The sequence below is a fragment of the Gorilla gorilla genome, chromosome 19, assembly GCF_029281585.2.
Source record: "Gorilla gorilla gorilla isolate KB3781 chromosome 19, NHGRI_mGorGor1-v2.1_pri, whole genome shotgun sequence".
Lineage (NCBI taxonomy): Eukaryota > Metazoa > Chordata > Mammalia > Primates > Hominidae > Gorilla > Gorilla gorilla.
Window position 1 is genome coordinate 40,836,137 of NC_073243.2, and position 12,348 is coordinate 40,848,484.

The 12,348-nt window shown below is 41.8% G+C and overlaps 1 protein-coding gene across 13 annotated transcripts in view; it reads right to left on the minus strand.

Annotated features, from left to right (window-relative positions):
- Positions 1-12,348, minus strand: part of RAD17 (RAD17 checkpoint clamp loader component) — a 45,263-nt gene that overhangs the window by 5,825 nt on the left and 27,090 nt on the right. For 12 of the 13 annotated variants that reach the window (XM_031003310.2, XM_055367047.1, XM_019013430.2 and 9 more), the window contains one exon: positions 8,800-8,920. In XM_031003310.2, the coding sequence (XP_030859170.2) occupies positions 8,800-8,920 (121 nt within the window). Of the gene's footprint in view, positions 1-6,313; positions 6,438-8,642; positions 8,921-12,348 lie in introns of those variants that run through there. The other variant, XR_010131753.1, reaches the window with a different exon arrangement.

The following is a 12,348-nucleotide window of genomic DNA, read 5'->3' on the forward strand; positions in this document are numbered from 1 at the left end:
CAACTAAGAAGGGCCCTCCTGGTTTCAGAACAACCCTCAGAAACTGGCTTGAAAGCCTACACCTGCCCAAATTAAATTGGATCAGCCTGTGGAGAAATTTTTGTCCTAGAGCACTGCTGAAAACAGAGCAATTAGATAGTAATTAGGGAGTAGTCAGGCACAGTGGCTCATGTCTGCAATCCCAGCACTTTGGGAGGCCAAGGTGGGTGGATCACTTGAGGTCAGGAGTTCAAGACCAGCCTGGCTAACATGGTGAAACGCCATCTCTACTAAAAATAGAAAAATTAGCTGGGGATGGTGGCACATGCCTGTAGTCCCAGCTACTCAGGAGGCTGAAGCATAAGAATTGCTTGAGCCCAGGAGGCGGAGGTTGCAGTCAGCCATCGTACCACTGCACTCCAGTCTGGGTGACAGAGCGAGACTCTTTCCTCAAAAAAAAAAAAAAAAAAAAAAAAAAGTAATTAGGGTAGCCAACAGTGTGATAACAAAGGAAGCAAAGAGCTATACAGACGTATCAGGGAAAGAGACAAAGTGAGCTCTGCTAAAACCACCATCACCCCAAGTAAACTGCGGGCACAGCCAAGGATGAGCTCTCTGAAGAGGGAGGAAGGCTTCATATTGCAAAAGACAGACTTCACTACATGAGTTTAGCCAAGTCACTAAACAAATAAACAAGCACACAACAATAAAAATGAGCCCCAGAGGAGGAGAATCAATATTCTCCAAAATTGCTACAATATATTCCCTAAAACATCTAGTTTTCAACAAAAAATTATGACATGTAAAGAAACAGGAAAGTGTGACCTACACACAAGAAAAAGGTGGGTAAAAGAAACTGCCTTTGCGAGGGCTCAGACATTAAATTTAACAGAAAAAGACTTCAGATAAACCATTATAAATATTTTCAAAGTAGAAAAGGAACTCATGCTCAAAGTCGTAAACAAAGCTGTAATGACAATGTCTCATGAAAAAGAGTATCAACAAAAAGACAAAAATTATAAAAAGAACCAAATGAAAATTCTGGAGTCAAAAGGTACAATAACTAAAATGAAAAATTCACTAAAGGGGCTCAACAGTAGATTTGAACCAGAAGTATCATCAAACTTGGACACAGGCCAGGCGTGGTAGCTCATGCTTGTAATCCCAGCACTTTGGGAGGCCGAGGCAGGCAGATCACCTGAGGTCAGGAGTTCAAGGCCAGCCTGGCCAACATGGCGAAACCCCGCCGGGCATAGCGGCACATGCCTGTATTCCCAGCTACTCAGGGGGTTGAGGCAGGAGAATTGCTTGAACTCAGGAGGTGGAGATTGCAGTGAGCTGAGATGGTGCTACCGCACTCCAGCCTGGACAACAGAGGGAGACTCTGTCTCAAAAAAAAAAACAAAAAACTTGGACATAGATTGACATATAGAAGACAGAAGAAATATGAACAAAATCTCAGAAAAATGTGGAACACTTTCAAGTGAACATACCCTAATGAAAGACTAGAAGGACAGAAAGAAGCAGAAAAATATTTAAAGAAATAATGGCTGAAAATGATATAGTAAATAAAAGCGGAAGAAACAGTATAAAAATTGATAAGAAAAACCAAAACATCTTACTTTTACTAATTTTTATAAACCTTTTAAAGTTTGCACATCTAACACTATGAGGACCTTTGGATACTTACCTGTTAAAAATTCTACTACACAGGCCGAAGCAGGCGGATCACCTGAGGTTAGGAGTTTGAGACCAGACTGGCCAACATAGTAAAACCCCATCTTTACTAAAAATACAAAAATTAGCTGGGTGTGGTGGTATGCACCTGTAATTCAAGCTACTCAGGAGGCTGAGGTAGGAGAATCACTTGAACCTGGGAAGTGGAGGTTGCAGTGAGCCAAGATGGTGCCACTGCACTGCAGCCTGGGAGATACAGCAAGACTCCATCTCAAAAAAAAAAAAAAAACAAAAAAAACCCGACTACAAACAGAGTTACTTTAATTAACAAACAAAATTGTATATATTTACTGTGGGCAACATATTGTTTTAATATATATATAGTAGAATGACTATAGCTAATTAACATATATATTACCTCACAGAGTTATTATTTTTGTGGCAAAGACACTTTACATTCACTCTCAGCATTTTTCAAGAATACAATATATTGGTTGGGTGTAGTAGCTCACACTTGTAGTCCCAGCACTTTGGGAGGCTGAGGTGGGAGGACTGCTTGAACCCAGGAGTTCAAGACCAGCCTGTGCAACATGGCAAAACCCCGTCCTTACAAAAAAAAAAAAATACAAAAATTAGCCAAGTGTGGTGGTGCGCACCTGTGGTTACCAGCTACTCAGTAGGCTGAGGTGGGAGGATCACTTGGGCCAAGGAGGTTTAGGCTGCAGTGAGCCGTGATCATACCACCACAATCCAGCTTGGGTGACAAGAGTGATACTCTGACTCAAAAAAAGAAACAAAACCACACACACACACAAAATACTATTAATTATAGTCACCATGTTGTAAAATAGAATTCTTGAATTTATTCCTCCTACATAACAAAATTTTGTATTCTTTGATCAACAACTCCCCTACCACCCAAGCCCATGGTAATCCCATTCTGTGCTCTACTATTATGAGATCAATTTTTTTAGCTCCTATATAAGTGAGAATATGCAATATTTGTCTTTCTGTGCCTGGCTTATTTCATTTCAAATAAGGTCTTCCAGGTTCATCCATGTTACTGCAAATGACAAGATTTTGTTCTTTTTTATGGCTGAATAGTATTCCACTGTGTATATATACCATGTTTTCCTCATCCAATGGACAATTAGACTGACGCTATATCTTGCTTATTGTGAATAATGCTGCAATAAAACTGGGAGGGAGGGCAGGTATCTCTTCAACATACTGACTTCATATTCTCTTTTTTTTTTTTGAGATGGAGTCTGGCTCTGTCACCTAGGCTGGAGTGCAGCAACACAATCTCAGCTCACAGTAACCTCCACCTCCTGGATTCAAGCAATTCTCCTGCCTCAGACTCCAGGGTAGCTGGGATTACAGGAGTACACCACCACATCTGGCTAATTTTTTATATTTTTGATAGAGACGGGGTTTCACCATGTTTGCCAGGCTGGTCTCAAACTCCCGGCCTCAAGTGATCCGCCTGCCTCGCCTCCCAAAGTGCTGGGATTACAGGCATGAGCCACTGCGCCTGGCCTTGACTTCATATTCTTTGGATATATGTCCAGTAGTGGGACTGCTGGATCATATGGTAGTTCTATTTTTAGAGTTTTTTTGTTTGTTTGTTTTTTGAGACAGAGTTTTGCTCTTGTTGCCAGGCTGGGGTGCAATGGCGTGATCGTGGCTCACTGCAACCTCTACCTCCCAAGTTCAAGCAATTCTCCTGCCTCGGCCTCCCAAGTAGCTGGGATTACAGGCATGTGCCACCACGCCCAGCTAATTTTTCTATTTTTAGTAGAGGCAGAGTTTCACCATGTTGGTCAGGCTAGTCTCGAACTCCCGACCTCAGGTGATCCATCCACCTCGGCCTCCCAAAGTGCTGGGATTACAAGCGTGAGCCACCACGCCTGGCCTATTTTTAGTTTTTTTGGTGTTTTGTGTGTGTGTGTGTGTGTTTTTAGTAGAGATGGGGTTTCACTATGTTGCCAGGCTGCTCTCAAACTCGTGACCTCGTGATCCGCCCACCTCAGCCTCCCAGAGTGCTGGGATTACAGGCGTGAGCCACTGCGCCCGGCCTATTTTCAGTTTTTTAAGGAACCTCCATACTGTTCCTCAAAACAGCTGTACTAATTTACATTCTTACTAACTCTGTGATTCCCTTTTCTCCACACCCTAGCCAACATTTGTTATCATTTATCTTTTGGTAACGGCCATTCTAACTGGTGTAATATGATATCTCATTGTGGTTTTAAGTGTGTTTCCCTGATCATTAGTGTTAAGCCTTAATGTTAAGCAGTTTTTCATATTACCTTTTGGCCAGTCTTCTTTTAAGAAATGTCTGTCTGGTCCTTTGCCTTTTGAGACAGCATCTCACTCTGTCCCCCAGGCTAGAATGTAGCAGCGTGATCTCGGCTCACTGCAACCTTCCCTTCCTAGGCTCAAACCATCCTCCCACTCAGCCTCCAAGTAGCTGGGACTACAGGTGTGTGCCACTACACCCGGCTAATTTTATCTATTTTTTTTTTTTTTTGAAACAGAATTTTGCTCTTGTTGCCCAGGCTGGAGTGCAATGGTGCAAACTCGGCTCATGGCAACCTCCGCCTCCCGGGTTCAAGCAATTCTCCTGCCTTAGCCTCCCGAGTAGCTGGGATTACAGGCGCCCGCCACTGCACCCAGCTAATTTTTTGTATTTTCAGTACAGGTGGGGTTTTGCCATGTTGGCCAGGCTGGTCTCGATCTCCTGACCTCAGGCGATCCACCCACTTCGGCCAACCAAAGTGCTGGGGTTACAGGCGTGAGCCACCGCGCCCGGCCAATTTTATCTATTTTTTGTAGAGACAGGGTTTCACCATGTTGCCCAGGCTGGAATTGCCTGTTTTTTAATTGGGTTGTTTTCTTACTATTGCATTCTTTGAGTTCCTTATATATTTTGATTATTAACCCCTTATCAGATGTATAATTTACAAATATTTTCTCCCATTATGTAGGTTGGCTCTTCATTCTGTTGTTTCCTTTGCTGTGCAGAGGCTTTTCAGTTTTGATGTAATCCTATTGGTTTATTTTTGCTTTTGTTGCCTATAATCAGGATCTTTAAAAAATAGCTCTTTGGTATGAACAGCTTAGAGATGTGATCCCAGAATCTGAATTTTTAATTAGTGGAGAAATGATAAAAGTTAACTTCACCAGCAATTTTACCATCAGTTTCTCTTTTGTAATGTGTATTTTAAGGGCCATATTTCATTAATGATCACCTGTCTGTGGTGCTAATCTTCAAAACAGAAAACAGAATTTGTGTCATATTAAAAATGTTAGTAATCTACCATATAACTTATCAAAACATCTCAGAAATTTTATTTTATTTTTTTGGAAAGGGTCTCGCCCTGTCACCCAAGCTAGACAGGCTAGAATGCAGTGGGGTGATCACAGCTCACTACACCCTTCACTTCCCGGGCTCAAGTGATCCCCTTACTGCAGCCTCCCGAGTAGCTGGGACTACAGGTGCAAGCCACCACACCCAGCTAATTTTTAAATTTTTTTGTAGAGACAAGGTATCACCGTGTTGCCTAGGCTGGTCTCAAACTCCTGGGCTCAAGCAATCTTCCCACCTTGGCCGCCCAAAGTTCTGGGATTATAGGCATGAGCCGCCATGCCTGGCCCAGAAATTTTAAAGGTAGAGTTGACCTTATCAGTGATCAGAAGAAAGGATTAAAGACTAAATATCTACTTTGATACAAAGTGTTTTATCTTACAGCTTTTGTAAGTACTGATACTTAAAGTGTTTAAAATGTTGTGTATTCATAGGCAAAAATAACGTTTATGCAGTGGACATGATGAATCTGTTGGTCAGAATCCAGATATCTTTCCTCTCCTTGCCAGTTTTTTTTAAGATCACTTCTGTGGTATTTCTGCCAAAAAAATACATATCCTGAATCCAATAATGAGGAATCACCAGACAAACCCAAACTGAGGGATCATATATACAGTAACTGTCCTATATCCCTCTAAAATGTCATGGACAAAGAAAGACTACAAAACTGTTCCAGATCAAGGGAGACTAAAAACACACGGAAACTAAATCACTAAATGCATCAGGTTATGTTTCATTGGATTCTGGACAAGAAATGGGGAGTTATCATTTTACAAAGGAGATTATTAGGGCTGGGTGCGGTGGCCTGTGCCTATAATCCTAGCTCTTTGGGAGGCTGAGGCAAGAGGATTGCTTGAGGCCAGCAGTTCAAGACCAACCTGGCCAACAAAGCGAGATCCCATCTCTGTTAATTAAAAATAATAAAAAAAGGATATTATTAGGACAATTGGAAAAATTTGAATGGGGACTATAAAATAAACGGTATTAATGTTAATTTCATGATTTGATTGCACACTGTGGTTATGCAGGAAAATGTCCTTGTTTTTGGCAAGTGCAGACTTAAGTTTTTAAGAATAATGGGATATCATGCCTGTAATTTACTCAAGACTAGTTTAGCAAAATAATACATATATGTGCATGCTTATAAAGAGAGAGAATATAATCAGGCAAATATGGTAAAAAATGTAATAATGAGGAAACAGTGAAGGATATACAAGAATTTTTTTGTACTATTTTTGCATCCTTACATTTAAAATAATTTTTTTTTTTTTTTTTTTTTTTTGAGACGGAGTCTCACTCTGTCTCCCAGGCTGGAGTGCAGTGGCGTGATCTTGGCTCACTGCAAGCTCCGCCTCCCGGGTTCATACCATTCTCCTGCCTCAGCCTACTGAGTAGCTAGGACTACAGGCACCTGCCACCGTGCCCGGCTGATTTTTTATATTTTTAGTAGAGACGGGGTTAGCCAGGATGGTCTTGATCTCCTGACCTCGTGATCCACCCGCCTCGGCCTCCCAAAGTGTTGGGATTACAGGTGTGAGCCACTGCGCCCAGCCTGAAATAATTTCAAAATAAAGTTTAAAAACTAGTGGCCGGGCGCGGTGGCTCACGCCTGTAATTCCGCACTTTGGGAGTCCGAGGTGGGCAGATCACTTAAGGCCAGGAGTTCGAGACCAGCCTGGCCAACATGGTGACACCCCACCTCTACTAAAAATACAAAAAAAATTAGCCGGGTGTTGTGGCACATGCCTGTAATCCCAGCTACTTTGGAGGCTGAGGCAGGAGAATCGCTTGAACCTGGGAGGCAGAAGTTGCAGTAAGTCGAGATCATGCCATTGCACTCCAGCCTCAGCAACAAGAGTGGAACTCCATCTCAAAAAAAAAAAAAACAAAAAGTTAAAAAACTAGTGTAATCTTTCTTTTTTTTTTTTTTTTTTGAGACAGAGTCTTGCTCTGTCGCCCAGGCTAGAGGGCAGTGGCGCAATCTCGGCTCACTGCAAGCTCCGCCTCCCAGGTTCATGCCATTCTCCCGCCTCAGCCTCCCGAGTAGCTGGGACTACAGGCACCCGCCACCAGGCCTGGTTTTTTTGTTTTTTGTGTTTTTTTTTTATTTTTAGTAGAGATGGGGTTTCACCATGCTAGCCAGGATGGTCTCGATCTCCTGACCTTGTGATCCGCCCGTCTTGGCCTCCCAAAGTGCTGGGATTACAGGCATGAGCCACTGCACCCGGCCAAAAACTAGTGTACTCTTAAAGCAATTGGCAAGGAGAAGGGCAATCTCTGGATTCTGATCAACAGATTAATCATGACCACTGCCCAAAAGTTATCCCATTTTTGCCTATGAATGCATAACATTTTCAAAACTTGTGCAGATGTATACTGCCACAGGCATAGTAATGTTTGTAGCATTATAATTTCGTGACAGAAATATAATGAAAATATACTATTAATAGGCATTTTTGTAATACTGAAATCCACCAAAATATCCATCATAAGGTTAAATAAAATGTTTACAAATTGGAAAAAAATGAGATTGCTGCTCTGACATTAACTTATAAGATACGAAAGGCTATCCACAGTAAGTGACATAAGCAAATTAAAGCTTGCCTCATTCTGCATGTTTCTACATCCACAGAAGAGTATCTGGAAGAATTTACATTAATCTGTCAAAGCAACCTGTGGTTGTAGGGGAAGTACTTTCAATTTTTACTTTAGAAACTTTTTTTTTTTTTTCTGAGACAGTCTCGCTCTGTCGCCCAGGCTGGAGTGCAATGGCCTGATCTTGGCTCACTGCAACCTCCGCCTCCGGGGTTGAAGGTTCTCCTGCCTCAGCCTCCCGAGTGGCTGGGATTACAGACGCGTGCCACCACGCCTGGCTAATTTTTTGTATTTTTAGTAGAAATGGGGTTTCCCAGCCTTCGCCTCCCAAAGTGCTGGGATTACAGGCATAAGCCACCACGTTCGGCTCTTTATATATTTCTGTATCATCTGATGCTTTTTGTTTTTTTGAGACAGACCTCACTTTGTCACCCAGCCTGGAGTGCAGGTGTGCGATCTTGGCTCACTGCAGCCTCCACCTCCTGGGTTCAAGTGATTCTCCTGCCTCAGCCTCCCGAGTAGCTGGGATTACAAGCGCATGCCACCACGCCTGGCTAATTTTTGTATTTTTAGTAGAGACAGGGTTTCACCATGTTGGCCAGGCTGGTCTCAAACTCCTAACCTCCAGTGATCCCCCTGTCTTGACCTTCCAAAGTGCTGAGATTACAGGCATGAGCCACTGCACCTGGCCTGTTTGATGCTTTTTAAAAAAAACAAAAAACATAAAGGATCCAGAATTATCTGGATCAAAAAATAAAAGGAAAAAAAGTATCTCACTGCATATAGCAATAAATTGGCCCACAAAAAGATACTGCTATAAAACCCTACTTCTGGTCGCATGCGGTGGCTCACACCTGTAATCCCAGCACTCTGGGGGGCCGAGGCAGGCAGATCACAAGGTCAGGAGATCGAGACCATCCTGGCTAATACGGTGAAACCCCATCTCTACTAAAAATACAAAAATTAGCCAGGTGTGGGGGCGTGTGCCTGTGGTCCCAGCTACTCAGAAGGCTGAGGGAACAGAATTGCTTGAACCCAGGAGGCAGGTTGCAGTGAGCCGAGATCGTGCCACCGCAATCCAGCCTGGACAGTAGAGACTCCACCTAAAAAATAAATAAATTAATTAATTAATTAAAAAACCCTACTTCTTAAAAGATAAGAAAAACCTATGTTATTACCTTGATTTCTCATTGGAATGGTTAGTAGAGCAAGGTATGGCAATAGCTGAGTTTGGAGGCATAAAGCTGGTAGGCAGAAGTCAGGAAAAAGTGCTTTTGCTGCCAGGCAATTTTCCCGATACTGTATAGAAAAGAAAAAAAAGATGAAAGGAAAAATGAAATTAAAAATATGTATTCCTAGACAAACTAAGTTTATTATATAAACTTACACAATAAGTTTATATTAACTTGTGGGTTTATATACCACAAATATACTTTTAATAGCTTATTTAAGTAATCCTTTATAGTTTTTTTAGCATCGTTTAATAAAGTATTTTACCTACACAACTATTCCACATTTGATAAACAATTTTTAAAAGACATTGAATGTATAAGAAAACCAAATTTAAAACTCAAAGGAATTGTTTATGAGCACACACACTCACAAATTACACGAAAATAGTTTTCAATGAAATAATTTGTTTTCTTTAGTCAACACAAGGTTATGCTGAGCAAGAGAAAAGCACAATCCCTGCCTTCAAGAAGCTAACAGTCTTAGATAATTTATATGCAGCTACAATGCAAAATTAATATATATGCTATAAAAGACAAAGCAAGTCAATGAGATATAAATTGCTTAAAAGTCATTAAATTCTCCAAGAAATCTGTTGGAAAAAATGTCCTAGGTAATAAATTATAGGGTAATTTTCAGCTGTATGATTTTAGAACTGGAAGACATCTCAGAGACGACCCAGTCCAGGGGTCACGAACTCAGATATTACAGAAGTCAAGCAGGCAATATAAGTGAATGAACCAGCTGGGGACAGCGGTGCCTACTACTCTCATCTCAAAGGGGCAGATGCTACATGGCGAGGTGATTGTTGCTACACAGAAATATGAGCCAGTGTTATACTTCACTTTCCTTTTATTTTTTTGAGAGACGGGGGTCTCACTCTGTTGCCCAGGCTGGAGTACAGTGGCACAATCATTGTTCACTGCAAACTCTGCCTCCCAGGCTTAAGCAATCCTCCCAATTCAGCCTCCCAAGTAGCTGGGACTAGGTAGGAAAAACAAAAAAAATTTTTTCTTTTTCCTGTAGATATGGGGTCTCACTATATTGCTGGTCTCAAATTCCTGGTGTTTGCCACCACACCCAGCTAATTTTTTTATTTTTTATTTTTTTTATACAGATGGGGTTTCACCATATTGCCCAGGCAGGTCTCAAACTCCTGGGCTCTAGTGATCCTTCCACCTCAGCTTTCCAAAGTGCTCGGATTACAGGTGTGAGCCACTGCACCTGGCCTCTTTTTTTTTTTTTTTTTTTAACCAGGAGATTCCAGAAATTCTGAAGCTAGAAATTCATATCTAACTTTTTTTTTTTTTTTCTGAGACAGAGTCTTTTTCTGTCGCCTAGGCTGGAGTGCAGTGGCATGATCTCGGCTCACTGCAACTTCTGCCTCCCGGGTTCACGCGATTCTCCTGCTTCGGCCTCCTGAGTAGCTGGGATTACAGGAGCGCACCACCACACCTGGCAAACTTTTGTATTTTTAGTAGTGATGGGGTTTCACCATGTTAGTCAGGCTGGTCTCGAACTCCTGACCTTGTGTTCTGCCCACCTCAGCCTCCCAAAAGTGCTGGGATTACAGGTGTGAGCCACAGCGCCAGGCCGAAATTCATATCTGACTTTTAATCATTAGTCTGATTTTTAAAGATTGGCAATTCATTTTGAAAACTGTTGTGTATTTTGTTTTCAACTTGTGTGCCTCCCATTTTTTACCTCTAAATAATTCAATCATCTACATTTTTAGCTGTGGAGAGTAAGAACACATTAGGTGAATACCTTGTCCACATAGAGGCAAGGCCAAGATTTCTTCTCCTTTCTTTGATTAATTTAAATTGACAAATAAGCTCTGTATGTATTTATAGGTATACAACATGATGTTCTGAAATATGTATATATGGTAGAATGGCTAAATTGAGCCAATTAACATATGCATTACCTTACATACATTTTTTGTATGTGGTGAGAACACTTAAAATCTACCGTTTTAGTGATTTTCTTTTTTTTTTTTAGATGGAGTCTTGCTCTGTCTCTCAGGCTGGAGTGCAGTGGCACCATGTCAGCTCACTGCAAGCTCCGCCTCCTGGGTTCACGCCATTCTCCTGCCTCAGCCTCCAGAGTAGTTGGGACTACAGGCGCACGCCGCCACACCCGGCTAAGTTTTTTTATTTTTAGTAGAGACAGGGTTTCATCATGTTAGCCAGGATGGTCTCCATCTCCTGACCTCGTGATCTGCCCGTCTCAGCCTCCCAAAGTGCTGGGATTACAGGCGTGAGCCACCATGCCCAGCCATGATTTTCAAATACATGACACATTGTTATTAATAGTCACCATGTTATACAACATATCTCTTGAACTTAAAACTTATTCCTCCTGGCCAGCAAGGCTCCATCTCAAAAACCAAAAACAAAAAAAACTTATTCCTCCTGCCTAAATGAAATTTTATACACTAGGGATTTCTATTTTCCAATCAGCATTCTCAGGTTGAACTAGGGTTTATTTATTTACAATTTTTTTCTTTTTCTTGTAGATATGGGATCTCACTATGTTGCCCAGGCTGGTCTCAAACTCCTGGGCTCAAGTGATCCTCTTGTTTTGGCCTTCCACAGTGCTGGGATTACAGGTGTGAGCCACCATGCCTGGCCCTAAAGTTTGTTTTTAATTGAAACTGAAATATAACTATGCAGCTGGGCACAGTGGCTCATGCCTGTAATCCCAGCACTTTGAGAGGCCAAGGCGGGCAGATCACTTAAGGTCAGGAGTTCAACAACAGCCTGGCCAACATGGCAAAACCCCATCTCTACTAAAAATACAAAAATTAGCTGGGCATGGAGGTAGATGCCTGTAATCCCAGCTACTCAGGAGGCTGAGGTGGGAGAATTGCTTGAACCTAGGAGGTAGAGGTTGCAGTGAGCAGAGATGGCACCACTGCACTCCAGTCTAGGCAACAGAACGACTCTGTCTGAATAAAAATAAAAAATAAAATATGGCCGAGCATGGTGTCTCACGTTTGTAATCCCAGCACTTTGAGAGGCCAAGGCAAGAGGATCATGAGGTCAAGAGATCGAGACCATCCTGGCCAACATGGTGAAACCCTGTCTCTACTAAAAATACAAAAAATTAGCCAGGCGTGGTGGCTGGCGCCTGTAATCCCAGCTACCTGGGAGGCTGAGGCAGGAGAACTGCTTGAACCCGGGAGGCGGAGGTTGCAGTGAGCCGAGATCATGCCATTGCATTCCAGCCTGGGCAAAAAGAGCGAAACTCCGTCTCAAAAAATAAAAAAAAAATAAAATAAAATGTAACTACGCTTTGATTCCAATAAAACTGAACTAACGTTTTCAAATTTTGATGGTCTTTTTTCCCTTAAAAAATTGTACAAGCATTTAAGAGTCACCTTTTTATGCTTTATAAAAACTCAGAATCTAATTGTGGACCTTAGCAACTATTTTATTAAAAATGAAATATTTTTTCCTTTGTTATGTTTTAAAGAAAATAACTGCTTTGAGTTA